This window comes from Macrotis lagotis, chromosome 1 (assembly GCF_037893015.1).
Source record: "Macrotis lagotis isolate mMagLag1 chromosome 1, bilby.v1.9.chrom.fasta, whole genome shotgun sequence".
NCBI classification, from domain to species: Eukaryota; Metazoa; Chordata; class Mammalia; order Peramelemorphia; family Peramelidae; genus Macrotis; species Macrotis lagotis.
This window is the reverse complement of record NC_133658.1, coordinates 577,820,675-577,836,136: the sequence shown is the minus strand read 5'-3', so window position 1 is coordinate 577,836,136 and position 15,462 is coordinate 577,820,675. Positions and strand designations below refer to the sequence as shown.

Here is a 15,462-nt window from a genome sequence, read left to right as displayed (position 1 = left end):
GAGCTCAGCAGTTTTTTTCTGATCACCCTTAACTTCGTGATTCTTTCAGTTAATTCCTCCAGTTTGAAATGTACTTATTACCATTAGCTGTAGCTGAAACAGGAGCAATGACAACCAGATGGACACATCTGCAGAATACATACTCTGGGTGGGGGGAGACTTGGCTTCCAGATTTCACAGTTGGGGGAAAAGAAAGGAGGGTGTTGGTGTTTGAGTAAGTAGAAAGGATAGATCATCAAGAGAGGCAGCCGAGACAGGAGGCAGATGGAGGGAAGAAGAGAGGGTGAGAAGCAGAACTGGAGATGGGTGATTGGCATCCTATAAGAACTTGATTTGAAAACAAAAAAAGGAGGGGGAAGGAGGGGGTAATTTTGTGAGAATGAGAGTCAAGTGGCATAATTGCTGCATGTCCAAAAGTCCTATTTTACTGAACTTAGATGCAGAGTAATATGCTCCCCACAAGGAACCAGATGCAACTTCATCTCAAGGGGCTGGGGCTAAGACAGTGGCTGATTCTTTGTTTAAAAGCCATCAGCACATGAAAAGGAGTGAAGGGAAAAAAAGGTAAGGTAGTGAGAAAGTGAGAGTGAATTTGAGCTGGGGAAATGTTAAGAGAAGAAGAGGAGATACAAACACACAGAGTTACAGAATCCAAGAGAGAGAAAACAGAGAACTATGTAAACACATTCCAGGTACGACTCAGAACTGAAGTCACAGAGATCTGCAAATAGCACACACTTGGGTCTCCATTCACTTCATATTCTGATTTTCCCTGAGCATTAGAATGTTGTTCCCTTCAAACATCTGACAATTTCCCAAGCCTGGAAAAATCTACATCCAAATGAAGTATCATTCACTTCTCCTATTCCCCTGCCCTCCCCAACCAAAAGCTGAAGGGGACAGACTACCCCCACCAACTATGGCCCTCATACAGTCTCTCCCTATATAAATATTGCATAGGAGTTGCTAACATTGCCTCACAGAGGAGGAAATGCAAGCTTAGAGCTCAAAATGGCAACAAGCCCATCCTTGAACAATCCCCACCTTTCCCACCCCCCACCCAAAAAAATCCCTAAATCCCCAAACAAGTGGTTCAACTTTATTTTAAAATTGTACAAAATGGCCACGCATGGCTATAAAAAACTTTGTCTTCAGAAGGTGTGAAAACTCAGGAACAACAAAGCCAGTATCGTTCACAGTGTAGTGGAAAAGCTTCTTTTGAGGCAGAAATCACAATTCATCTTTCTTTTTTCCAAGTCGCTCATGATCTCGCTCCCGGAGAGTTCGAACAAAAGAGACAAACCCTGACTCCTGAAAGAAAGGAAGGGATTGAGGAAAAGGAGGTAGAGAGCAAAGTGGGTAAGGGCAGGAAAGAGGTCTTTTCATTATCTGATAAATGCCACCTAAGTCTCCAAACTCACTTTGCAGACAGCCTCTTCCCTGTCTCCACCGAGAACAGAGGGAGCTGAAGAAGGAGGCTTTACCCATGGCCTGCTGGATCAAACCACAGCCCAGTCAGGAGGCTGCAACTGTGTTCTATTACTTCCTCAGCTTTGCCCCTCTGGAGTTGGTATCAGTTCAGTCCTGACCTCTGAAACCGAATCAGGCACCAGAAGAATGCATCTCTCATCAAGCCCCTTAAGGTATGTTCTGTTCCACATATGAAGAACGTGTCTCACCCTCCAAAACCAAGACGTGGGCAGTGAATTCTTTTAGACTTAGAGCTGGGTTTGTCACACAAGGTAAGGGATGGAATCTATGGCTCCAGGAGAGAGTAAAGCTAACTAGCTCATATGAGCATTGATCAAGTCTGGTGTTGAGTAGCAATACAACTTAACCAAACATAAGTTATTTCTTATGGGCATCCAACCTCCTTTGCCCATGAAAGGGATGGAGGAACTAAGTCCAATCACGCTGCTCCTTTTTTGCCTGCGTCATTTTTTGCTTTCAAAGGCCCTTTTCCACTCACATTTCATACCTTCCAGGGTGGGGTCTAAGAGCTGTCAGAATAATATTCCTCCACTAATTCAATTCAATGAAGATGCATGATGTGCCTCCTGGGAGCCAGGGTCTGAGCTCAGTCCCTGCCCTTAGGGAGTGTCTAATTCAGAGCAGTGGCAGAGTGTGGGGAGGAGGAGGGAGCAAATGGCTCCACTTTTCTGAGCCCCACTCACCCTGGGTGGAGTGCCTGCCTTGGAGGGCTTTTGCAGGTTCTAAGGACTGACAACATGCATGCTGGGATCAAGTGTGGGGGGTCAGGAAAGGGTACAGTGGAGGCAGCTGCTACCCTGAACCTTGCTGGAAGATCAAGGTGAGGGCAGACCACATGTGCAGAGGCAGCAGATGGACTAGAGTTTGGAAATACATCCTTGGCCAGCTTGGTTGGGATGAAGAGTATATGAAGGGGAATTGTTGATGTGAAATGAGGCTAAATGGCAGACCAAAGATTTTATCTTTTTATCCCTGAAATGAGAGAAACCTGAAAGTTTTTCAACAAGGGGCCTGTGGATGATGACTCTGGCAGTGGTGAAGAAGAGGCACTGGATGAGTGGGTGGATGAAGTAGGAGACCAGGCAGCAGGGATGGGGAGACCCAGCCTGGACTTGGGGTCCCAAGGGTTGGAGAAAGGGATGAAGCAAATAGCTGTGGAAGGAAATTTAAAGGAGAGACAGGTTTTGAAGGAAATGCTGTCAGTTCCTTTTACAATACACTGAGTTTCAGAGACTGATGAGAAATAAGTTTGAGAGATGGGCAAGAGAAAGATGGCAACAATGGAATGGAGTTCAAAAGAACTGGGTATACAGATTAAGGGTAATAAGCAAAGAGAAAATTGGACCCCCATAAAGAGATGGAATCACCAACAGTGTGTAAAGATGCATAGGGGCAAAATGGTTCAGCAAATGGAACTTAAAAATTATACAGATAGGAAGAGAATCATAAGAGACTCAAGAGGAAGAAAGACATGAGAGACATTACAGAAACTAAGAAAAATAGGGGCAGTGTCCAAAGGAAAAAGCATATTTATAGGCAATGGGGAAAGGGTCCATAGATAAAAACTGAAAATGAGGGACAGAAAATGAATTACTGATCGGGTAAGCAACAAGGGCACAAGCTGTGGCACTGACCATGATAAGGAAAAGGATCACTTTTTATATTAAGAAGTAATTGTAGTTTTAAAAAAAAGATATTAACTAAGGTGAAAGGAACATTCCTACTTGAAAGGAATGTTTGTAATGGAAGGTCAGTTAGAATCAGATAACATGAATTAGCAGTGAACCTACTTGGCTCAATTGTGTGATTTCTTTTAGCAGTATTCAATTATGAAAAAGGGAGTTGATGGGGGGGTGACAAAACTTTGAAAAATGGAAGGCACAAAAATCAAGACAGGAGACAGATATTCAAGGGTAGATGAGTTGATCAACTATAAGGTCAATACTGAAGGGAAGAAAGTGAAACTAGAACAAGGATGAGGCTTGAATAGGCTTAAAGAAAGGAATTTGACAAAGATAGGAGGTTAAGAGATCATGTCAGAAAAAGAAATATTTGAGATCAAATGTCAAAGGCAGAATAGTTATGAATTATATTGAGGTCTAAGTCATAGGCTCTTCCTTGTAGGTAGTTAAAGTGAAATAAATATTGTACATGGGTGCTGATGAGGGAATGTATCAAACATATTTTTGAAGTCCTTAATTATGAGGACAGAAATAGAGGTAGTTAGGAAGTCTATGAACCAAGACTGAACCGATCTCTTTTTTTTATACATGCACAAATATGTTAAACATATTTCCATATGAGTCATGTTGTGAAAGAACAATCAGAACAAAAGGGAAGAATCATGAGAAAAAACAAAAAAAATTTTTTAAAAATTAAAATAGTATTATTGTATTGCTTCAATCTGCATTCAGCCTCCATAATTATTTCTCTGGATGTGGATGGCATTTTCCAACTGAAGTCTTTCAGAACTGTCTTTGATTATTGTACTGCTGAGAAGAGCTAAGTCCATCATGGTTGATCATCACTCAATGCTGCTGTTACTATGTACAATGATCTCCTGGTTCTGCTCACTTCATTCAGAATCAGTTCATGTAAACCTTTCTAGGTTTTTCTGAAATCTGCCTGCTCATCATTTCTTATAGAAAAGCAGGGTTCCATCACATTCATATACCAAAACAGCTATTCTCCAATTGATGGGCTTTCCCTCAATTTCCAATTCTTTTCTACCACAAAAAAACCAACCCAAAACAATTTAAATATTTTTTGTACATCTGGTTCTTTCCCCCTTTTTTAATGATATCTTTGAAATACAGATTGAACAAGGACATTGTAGATCAAAGGGTATACCCAATTTTATAACCTTTTGGGCACAGTTCCAAATTGCTCTTCAGAATGGTTGGATCGGTTCATAACTCCATCAACAACAGGAACTGAACTTCTTTAGCTAGAACTATACCAAGATAAAGTTGAAATAGGTACAGGATTTATCTATAAAGCATGATACCATAGACCAATTAGGAGAACAAGGAATAGTTTATCTATTTTTGTAGGGGGAAAGAATTTATGAAATGATGCTGAATGAACAGAACCAGAAGAACATTGTATAAAGTAACAGCAACATTGTGAGATGATCAAATAGGATGGATACAGTTCTGCTAACAGTTCAAAGAGCTAGGACAATTATAAGACCTGGTATAGACACCATGCCATTCACATCCAGAAAAAGAATTATGGAGCTTAAATGCAGACCAAAGCATTCTATTTTTACTTATTAAAATTTTGTTTGTTTTTTTCTTTCTTGTGATGATTCCATTTGTTTTCTTTTTTACATGACTAATATAGAAATGTTTAACATGATTATACATATATAATCAATATCAGATCATTTCCTGTCTTGGGGAGGAGGTGAAGGGAAGGTGAAAAACTTCTAACTCAAAGTTTTACAAAAATGAATGCTGAAAATTATCTTTCTATGTAACTGGAAAAAATAGAATACGATTAAGTGGAGAAAAAAGGAAAAGAATCACTCTAGGAGATGAAGGTGAAGAAAGGATACAAACCTAGTCATTTGGAAGAGACAGTACAGAAGGACAGAAATGGGAGATGAAATGTCATGTGTGGGAAATAGAGAAAAGATAGTTTAGCTGAATCATAGAATGTAAAGGGAATAATATTCAGTGAGGCTAGAAAGACAGATTCTTCCTTACTTAAGGATAGGAAATGGACATCTCTACATGTATTTATATTTATATTCATATCTACTTGAGATACAAAAGTGTAAGATGTTTTAAGCCCAGGGTAGGATTAATGAATACTTTGTTGTAATCAACTTATCTAGCAATCCACAGAGGGACTGTATGAATGGAGTAGCCAGGTGGCTGAATCTGAGAGGAGAGGTTATTTTCATGCAGTCTTGTTAAAGTACAATTTATTTTCTTAATAATGGAACTCTCTCAAGTAAACTGGGGTATATGGTTGCCATAACAATGCCCTCCCCCACCTTCTTCAATAAACCTGACAAATCCTCGACCTTCAATACTCAGTAGTCACTCCCTTGATCAGGAAAGGGACAGTATATAATGAGGTTGAATGTAGTTGAAAGATTTCCTCAACAAGAAACCATGGAGTTGGATTGAGTATGGTGTTAAGGAGAAGAAGGAAGGGAAGAGAGATCAAGGAATGGAGTAGGCAGTATTGGATTGAATGGTTCTGGGGTCTGAAAGAGCAGGAAAAAGAGAGGAAGGGATCAAGAAGGGATGCTCAGAAGCAGCACAAGGGAAGAACTTAGTCTAGGTCACGTGGTAGTTTCTACAATACTCACAGTCCGATCTCCATTATATTTTTCGATCATCTTCCCATAGTTGTAGTAGTTGAAGGTGGGGTAGCCATCAACCCCTTCTTGCTTACATAGATCCCGATTCTTATCTTTGGCACAGTCAACTGCAGCACAGGCAATCTACCAGGCAAAGGAAACACTGTGTAAGAGACCAGGGCCCTCCACATACCCAGTTGGTACAACAGCCCCAGCTCATTTTATGCAGTTTTCCATACAGGCTCTTGACATACCCCTCAGTAGGACACCTGTGTGAAGTCAGGCAGTCATTCTTAGCTGGGAATATCTTTTTTTTTAAAAAGATTTTATTTGAATTTTGAGTTTTACAATTTTTCTCCCAAGCAATCTGTCAGTCTTTACATTGTTTCCATGGTATACATTGATCCAAATTTAGTGTGATGAGAGAGAAATCATATCCTTTAGGAAGAAACAAAAAGTATAAGAGATAACAAGATCAGACAATAAGGTATCTTTTTTCCCCCCTAAATTAATGGGAATAGTACTTGAAATTTGTTCCAACTCCATGGCTCTTTATCTGGATACAGATGGTATTCTCCATTGCAGACAGCCCAAAATTGTCCCTGGTTGTTGTGCTGATGGAATGAGCAAGTCCATCAAGGTTGACCATCACCCCCATGTTGCTGATAGGGTGTACAATGTTTTTCTGGTTCTGCTCATCTCACTCGGCATCAGTTCATGCAAATCCTTCCAGGCTTCCCTGAATTCCCATCCCTCCTGGTTTCTAATAGAACAATAGTGTTCCATGACATACATATACCACAGTTTGCTAAGCCATTCCCCAATTGAAGGACATTTACTTGATCTCTAATTCTTTGCCACCACAAACAGGGCTGCTATGAATATTTCTGTACAAGTGATGTTTTTTACCTGTTTTCATCATCTCTTCAGGGTATAGACCCAGTAGTGGTATTGCTGGATCAAAGGGTATGCTCATTTTTGTTGCCCTTTGGGCGTAGTTCCAAATTTCTCTCCAGAAAGGTTGGATGAGTTCACAGCTCTGGGAAAATCTTTTTAAGAAAATACTCTGATAACTGTATTTTAAGTTACTTGGCCTCTTTTGTAATCCTATGCGTTTTATTCTCTTAAAAACATTATTCTGAAAAGGGGTTCTAGGTGTCACTAGTCTGCCAGAGATCTGGGACACACAAAAAGGCTAAGGACCTTAGGCTGTGCTGGATTTCCTACAGCAGTGGGACATGGGCTATTATGTAAAAAGTCACACATCTGACAAATGTCAGGATTAAGATGATTAGATGGTGCAGAAGGAGCAATAGCAGTAATAATCATTTAGAACAGAGTAGTCACAGCCTGATTCCAGGTCCACAGGCTCCAGAGAATCTAATTCTGACATGTGAAAACTTAAAGATTCCTTTACTGATGAGCCCACCTCCGAGAGCTGAGGCAAAGAGAACAATTCTCTCTCTCTCTGAGCTCAGCCTGACAGTCTGCCATAAAATTAGTAGGCTTTGTTATGAGCAGTGAGGCCAGCAGAAGACATAGGAGCAATGATTCAAAGTAGTTAGATGGGTATTAAAGGAGAGCAGACAGTGGGCTAAGGATAATGGAGTCATCTCTACAAATTTTCCTCCTCTCCTTCCTTCTTGACTCCAGGGAGAATGTTCCATAAGGATCTGTATCTGAGGGATTATTAGGAAAACACCAGAATGTCCTAAATGTGTCAGAAAAGACCAGTTAGAAGACTTAACACTAGAGACATGGAGAGTTTAAATTCCAGTGTGATTGGAAGAGGAAGAGAAAATATGGAGAAATGAGTGGAGTTAGAATACTTCCATTGCAAGGGGCTGGTAAATGTTTCTTTTTTAAAAAATCTTTAAAATTTTTTTTTTTATTTAAGGCAATGGGGTTAAGAGTGACTTGTCTAAGGTTACCCAGCTAAGCATTTATTAAGTATCTGAGGATGGATTTGAACTCAGGTCCTCCTGACTACAGAGTTAGTACTCTATCCACTGCACCACCTAGCTGCTGCCATGGCAAATGTTTCCAAAGCTCAAAAGGGTTTGCAAGGTTTTACAAGGGTTTTTGTGAGGCTGTCATAGGCTTAGATAGTCATTAGGTATGAAACTAAGGGAGGTCATCATATCCTCTCTTTTCTCCTCGAAATAGGATAACCCCTACCCTAGTTCAGATAGCAGTCTTATATATTTCTTTCTTTTTTTTGTTTTTGCAAGGCAAATGGGGTTAAGTGGCTTGCCCAAGGCCACACAGCTAGGTAATTATTAAGTGTCTGAGACCAGATTTGAACCCAGGTACTCCTGACTCCAGGGCCAGTGCTTTATCTACTGTGCCACCTAGCTGCCCCAGAGTCTCATATATTTCAAAAGCTCTCTATAGTAAAGAGTTTTAGGAATTTCAGAGCTTTCTAAGTTCCTTTATTTGTCTACTTGCCTTTTATTCTCTCTCTGCAGGACACATGTTGCGAAGTTTTCTCTTATATTATCTTTACAGTATCAGAAAGTAAAAGGCTTTTTTCCCCCTCCAATTAAAAGCCACTGACCTTCAAGGAAGGGAAAAAAATGTGTCCAAAGGTCACATATAAATAAAAAGCAATTTTTTTTTTTTAGGTTTTTGCAAGGCAAATGGGGTTAAGTGGCTTGCCCAAGGCCACACAGCTAGGTAGTTATTAAGTGTCTGAGACCGGATTTGAACCCAGGTACTCCTGAGTCCAAGACCAGTGCTTTATCCATTACGCCACCTAGCTGCCCCAATAAAAAAGCAATTTTAAGAAGACAGATTTTTAAAAAATATTTTTAAGGAGAAAAATCTAAGAAGTTTACCATAACTTGCTTTTTTTTATTCTTTTTTTTACTTTATTTTTTATTCTCATTTTGTACAAATGTTTTTCTTTACAGTAATAAGATATACTTGTTTACAAGTAAACAAAATACCCCTCCCCCCATTGAATATAGATAGACTTGCTTGGGCAAAAAAGTAAAGGGGGGAGAAAAAAATTAAAATTAAAAAAAAATAATAGTAATAATTGTAGGTATGGCCAGGTGGTGCAATGGATGAAGCACCAGCCCTAGAGCCACGAGCACCCGAGTCCATATCCAGCCTAGTAAACCCAATAATCACCCAGCCATGTGACATGCAAGCCACCCGATCCCCACTGCCCTGCAAAAACCAAAAAGAAGAAAAAAAAAAGACCCAAAATAAAACAAAATAGTAATAATAGTAGGGGTGGCTGGGTGGCAGACAGAGCATTGGCCCTTGAGCCAGGAGCACCTGGGTCCAAATCCGGCCCCAGACACACAATGATCACCCTGCTATGTGGCCCCAGACAGGCCACCCAGCCCCACTTGCCCTGCACCCTCCCCCAAATAATAATAACAAAAAATGTGTTTCAGTCTTTGTTCCAACACCATCAACTCTGTCGTGAGTGGATCACATTCTTTATGATAAGTCCATCACAAAAGTTACTTCCATATTTTTCCAACGTTGCCATTGCTGATCGCAACTCCCTCCTTTCTTATTTCTCCACTACCATGTACTATATTTTCTCTCTCCTTTCACTCTGATTCTGCTGTAGGGTCTCTGAGTGACACAGCAGACAGATCCCTGGCCCTGGGGCCAAGAAGCCCTGAGCCCCCATACCACCCCTTAGGCCTAGAATCCACCTGGCCCTATGGTCCTGGGCAGGCCATCCAATCCCAGCTCCTTGCAAGAAGTAAAAAAAGAAAATGTGTTATTATCTGAACATTGTTCCCCCATGATCCATCCTCTCCTCCTTTATTCGCATCCCTACCCCTTCCCCCTGCTCCCCCCTCCTTCCCCCTGCTCCCCCCTCCTTCTTACTCCAGTTGTCTATACCCCATTGAGTATATTTGCTGTTTCCTCTCCTAGCCATCTCTGATGAGAGCAAAGGTTCCCTCATTCTCCCTTGCCTCCCCCGCTTCCATATCATTGCAATAGCTCAATGTAATAAAAAAAAATCTTATTATATGAAATAGCTTGGACTATTCCCCCTCTCCTTTTTCTTTCTCCCATTCCATTTCCCTTTTTTTCTTATTGACTCCATTTTTACACCATATTTTATCTTCAAATTCAGCTTTCTCCTGTGCTTCAACTATAAAAGCTCCCTCTACCTGCTCTATTAACTGAGAGGGTTCATATGAATATTATCAGTATTATTTTTCTATACATGCAGTTCATCCTCATTAAGTCCCTCATATTTCCCCCCTCTCCTCCAATCTCCATGCTTCACCTGAGTCCTGTATCTGAAGATCAAACCTTCTGTTCAGCTCTGGCCATTCCAAAAGGAACTTTTGAAATTCCCCTGGTTCATTGAAAGTCATTTTTTCCCCTCAAAGAGGACATTCAGCCTTGCTGGGTAGTTCATTCTTGGCTGCATTCTAAGCTCTTTTGCATTCCGGTATATTGTATTCCAAGCCCTACGAGCTTCCAATGTAGCTGCTGCTAAGTCCTGTGTGATCCTGACTGCAGCTCCACGATATTTGAACTGTGTACTTCTGTCTGCTTGTAATATTTTCTCTTTGACTTCGGAGTTCTGGAACTTGGCTATAATATTCCTGGGGGTTGGTTTTTTGGGATCTCTTTCTTGGGGGGATCGGTGGATTCTCTCCATTTCTATTTTGCCCTCTGCTTCTAGAACATCAGGGCAATTTTCCTGTAGTAATTCTTTGAAAATGATATCAAGGCTCTTTTCCTGATCATGACTTTCAGGTATTCCAATAATTTTCAAATTATCTTTCCTAAGTCTGTTTTCCATATCAGTTGTTTTTTCAATGAGATATTTCACATTTTCTTCTAATTTTTCATTTTTTTTTGGTTTTAAAGTATTGATTCCTGATTTCTGTTAAATTCATCAATCTCCCTGAATTCTATTCTTTGTCTGAAGGATTTGTTCTCCTCAGAGAGTTTTCTTATCTCTTTTTCCATCTGGCCAATTTTGCTTTTTAAAGCATTCTTCTCCTCAATAACTTTTTGGACTGTTTTATCCATTTGACCTAAGCTGGTTTTTAGCATGCTATTTTCTTCAGCATTTTTTGGATTTCCTTGACTAAGCTGCTGACTTCATTTTCATGTTTTTCCTGCCTCTCTCTCCTTTCTTTTCCCAGTTTTTCTTCCAACTCCCTCATTTGATTTTCAAAGTCTTTTTTGAGCTCTGTCATAGCCTGAGCCCAATTTCTGTTTTTCTTGGAGTCTTTAGATGCAGGAGCTTGTGCTTCCTCATCTTCAGACTGAGTATTTTGATCCTTCTTGGGCTCATTTGCAAAATATTTCTCAATGGTCTTCCTCATGTTTCTTTGTTTGTTCATTTTCCCAGCCTAAGCCTGTTTTTTGGGGGTGCTTCCTCAGCTTTTGGGACACCCCACAAGGGTCTCAGTGTGTGAGGCTCTGTCCTCCCTCTTGGTCTGCCACGGGGCTGAGGTGGGGGGAGCCCTGCTGTTCTATGGGGGGGCCTAGACTGTGATCAGGATCTGAATGTGGTCAGAGCTCCAGAGTCCTGTTCCAGGGGCCCATAACTTGCTTTTAAAATTAAGGATAGAGAGCATGCCATATTATTAAAAAAGAAGTAAAATTATTTTTGCAGTCCTATATTACAGTCAATTTCAGAGAAAATTTGGAAGGGGCAGAGAGAAGGAAAAGGAGGGAGGGAGGGAGAGAGAGAGAGAGAGAGAGAGAGAGAGAGAGAGAGAGAGACTGACTGAGACTTTGTGGGGCTTCAGACATTCAGATTAATTGCTAACTAAGATTCAGAGCTTTTGAATTGTTCTTTGTTTTAAATAACCATTTCAATCCTTTCAATCAGGATTTCCTGAAGGTGTATTAAGTGTCCAGGACCATGGAGAAACATTCTTTTGTGGGAGGCAGCAGCTGTGGATGAAGCACTGTGGCTTCAGAGGCTTCCAGCTAAGAGATGATTTAGAGAGCCCAGGCCAGAGACTCATTAGTGGGACAGTTTGATGGTGCAGTGAATAGCACACCAGGCCTGGAATTAGAAAGACCTGAGTTCAAATACAGCCTCAGTTACTTACTGTGTGACCTTGGGCAAGTCACTTAACCATGTTTACCCTCAGCTTTGTCTTTTGTTAAATGGGGATAAGAATAGCTCCCCTTCAGTGTTGCTGTGAAGATTAAATGAGATCATAATTATAAAGTGCTTTGTAATAGTGCCTGACACCTAAGTGCTATATAAATGTTAGCTATTATCATTCTGTTCCCCAATTAATATAGAGTTGTAATTCCTGAGACAATTTGAGCCCTAAAGCATTTCTGAATCATGCAAATAAGGGATGAAAATGGTAGTCTGTGAGCCCCATATAAAACCATGCAGTCATTCCCATGCTGCTGATTCTTAGGAGAGGGTCTTGCTGGCTTTACTGTGACCACCTAACAAACAGGAGGCTGAAGCATGGTCTTCCATCGGAGCCTTGGGACATTGGGTCAATGAGATTGTTACTATAGCACAGCTTTCAGGTATCTGATAAGTGTCAATAGCTTCTAGTTGTTCTTCTCTGCAATCATGTTTAAATTATGAATTTAATTTGTATCCTGTTTGAAGTATAAGATACAATTTTATAAATCTATAAAATTTTAAAAAATCTATTATGAATTTCAAAACAAGCCAAAGTCACATAATCAAATGCAGCCTGTGGATGCAAATGCTAGTCCACTTCTGAGGGAGACAAATTCCCCAAATTTCAACAGTTCATGAAATTTTACTTTATTCAGGAAACCTTAGACTTTGTAAATAAGGCAACAAATTTGTCTCATCTTCTACCTCCCCCCACCCCCAACAAACAAAAATTCTCATGATGCCTCCTCCTAATCTGCTCTTATTCATCCACACTATAGAATGTACATATTTGAATTTCTTTGTTTGACCTATCTAGATAGTACATCTGCCTGTTTGTTATATCTCTGTCCACATGGTGAGTGCTGATCATAGAATTAGAGGCTCTGAGAATTGGAAAAAGTGACAGAGGTCATCTAGTCTAGCCTCTGTCCTGAATCCCTTTAGGGTCTTCAGAAGGAAGGCAGAGGCAATGTCATCTCCACTCCACTGAAATCCACTTCTGGAACTATGTGTGTGTGTAGTGATCCGCCAAACTTTTGTATTCTTCATTGCCTTAAATTCTTTCTACTCTTATATCTATCATCAGCTGAGGCCACTGAATAAGCCAAGTTAACTCTCAGGGGTGGAAGAGCCCCAGCTAAAATATGTACTGCCACACGCAGCTTTATTGATTCAGTAAAATAAATCTCTGCAGGAGCTAATATTGACTTTGGCTATGAAAATGGAAGTGAATAACTAGCTGCATATTGATTGGAGGAAGGACTGGGGACAGGCTTTTGGAGACGAAAATAAAATTCAGACTGAAAGAGGTAAAGAAAAGCATACTGAATCAGAACTCTTGAAAAACCTGAGTTTTGTCCCAACTTGGCCACTATGACCTTGACCAAATCCCAATCTCTTTGGACTTGTTATTCCATCCCAAAAGGAGAGGGTTGAATTAGCTGGTCTCGAGGGTCCCTTCTAGCTTTAAGGTACTTTTAATATAGGAAGTCTACTTCAGGAATGAACTGATGAAAGGACTGCATAAAGTTATTTTCCTAATTTATATATCACAAATAAAAGAATCATTCCCTGATTATCTACCTACTATTCCTCCTCCTAAGTCAGAAGGTTAGATGATAAAGGTAGAGCACCCACAGGAGAAGACAATGATCCCCAATTCTCTCAGGAAACCTGTGTCAACTTCTGTTGATAACATGGGCCTCTGTTATCTTCTCTTAGCTGTGTTAATTTCATGATCTCAAATCTACTCTGTTCCCTTGCCCCTTAGACAGGTTAGCACTGTTTTCTAGCATCTCCATCAATATTAACTGATCCAAAGAGAAGAAGTATAGTAAAATCCACATTTATTCCCATTGCCTTCAAGTCTAGGGTAGCTAGGCAGTGCAGGGGATATAGTGACAGGTCTGGAAAAAGGAAGGCTCAAGTTCAAATTCAGCTTCAGACACTTACTAGCTGTGTGAGCCTGGATAAGTTATTTGACCCTGTTTGCCTCAGTTTCCTCATCTGTGAAATGAGCTAGAGAAGGAAATGGCAAACCAATCCAGTATCTTCGCCAAGAAAACCTCAAATAGGGTCATAAAGATTTGTGCAAGACTGAAATAACCGAACAAGATTATAATTTACGACAAATTCAAGGTGAGTTTACTGTTCCATTTCTGTATTCTCAAACTCTGGCTTTCCCTGGCTGCTTTGTTCTTTCTCCTCCTCTGGTGATTTGGAGAACATGAAAAGTATGTATAAGAAAACCAAAATTCTGCCCCACTCCATTATCTGATAGACTAGAAAAGACATAGTCCAAATAAGTCATCCTGGGAACCCATATCTTTGTTCCAATCAGAACCCAAGGCTTACACTACAAATAACTTATGAGTCTGAGTCCCAAAGGAGGTTGACGATCCTATTGGTAATACAAACATGTCTGTCCCATGTTAGTTTGGAACCAAATCAAAACCGAAAGACTCTGACTCCCCTGTCCCTATAATTAATAGATGTGGTGGACCCAGGACTGTCTATATACAGGCAAGGGCATAAAATAAGACAGATAAGAATTAATCTGTCTCACATAAGTTATCTAATTTAACTAGTTGATTCTCTGATCTCTTAGTCCTTCAGACCCTATTGCTTACCTGACCTTACAATATCTGTCAAATCTTCCTTTAGTTAGTCTCCCTGGAATTGGCATCTATTGGACTGCTCCCATATGAACCAATCCATGGCCATCTTTGTATGATTTCTGTCTCAGACAGTAGGTTGGACAGGCTTTGGCCTGAAACAGCAGGAACAAAAGGAGATGTGCCGGTCCCTGGAACCCTCAGGCTCACAAGGATCTTAGAAAGCATTTTCCCATTGAAATAATTTTTATGCAAGGTCTTTACATTTTCAAATTAACTCACAAATAACTTCTATAACAATGTAGCAGAATTATAGTTACTATTTCCAATATTTAAAAATATTTTTTGCTATAAATATATAGAACATTTCAGCTACATGAAGTATCAAATTATTTTTTGTGAATTATCTGGGGAAGCAATCTTCTAGAATGTTATTTTTATAGAAAAATTGTGTTCTAAGCTCCAAGCAAATGAACTTTTTTTTTTGTTTAAACAAATGAACTTTTGACATATAACTCATTTTCAGGGCAACCTGGTGAATTTTTGCCATGCACATTTTTTCCCCTACTTACTCATGAAGACTTCTGATTAATAATGTTCTGGACCAGTACAGAAATAGAATAGCAGTAATAATATTTGTTACATCAATGTAGAAATGTTCAAGAGAAAATTTTTATTTTTATTTTCATTGGGTATATACATAAAAATTTGTTTTATTCATTTTATATATATATATATATATATATATATATATATGTATATAAATATATATAGTTGCCCAAACTTAGGGTCATTTTGTGTGATATAGGGGTCCCCAGAGAGCAAGTTAGCTGTTTTGGGGAGTAGCTTCTTCAGAGGCATGCCACATTTCACCACACCACCAATTTCTGATTTCTTCACATACAAAACTAAAATCAAAACTGAGTCAGGTACATGCTACT

The 15,462-nt window shown here is 39.8% G+C and overlaps 1 protein-coding gene across 1 annotated transcript in view; it reads right to left on the bottom strand.

Annotated features, from left to right (window-relative positions):
- Positions 1-1,079: 1,079 nt before the first annotated feature.
- The window catches only part of PDIA5 (protein disulfide isomerase family A member 5), a 173,947-nt gene continuing 159,564 nt past the window's right edge, over positions 1,080-15,462 (bottom strand). The window contains exons 16-17 of the mRNA XM_074214668.1: positions 5,816-5,950; positions 1,080-1,311 (exon numbers count right to left, since the gene is read on the bottom strand). Coding sequence (XP_074070769.1) covers positions 1,231-1,311; positions 5,816-5,950 — 216 coding nt within the window. The 3' untranslated portion in view covers positions 1,080-1,230. The remainder of the gene's footprint in view (positions 1,312-5,815; positions 5,951-15,462) is intronic.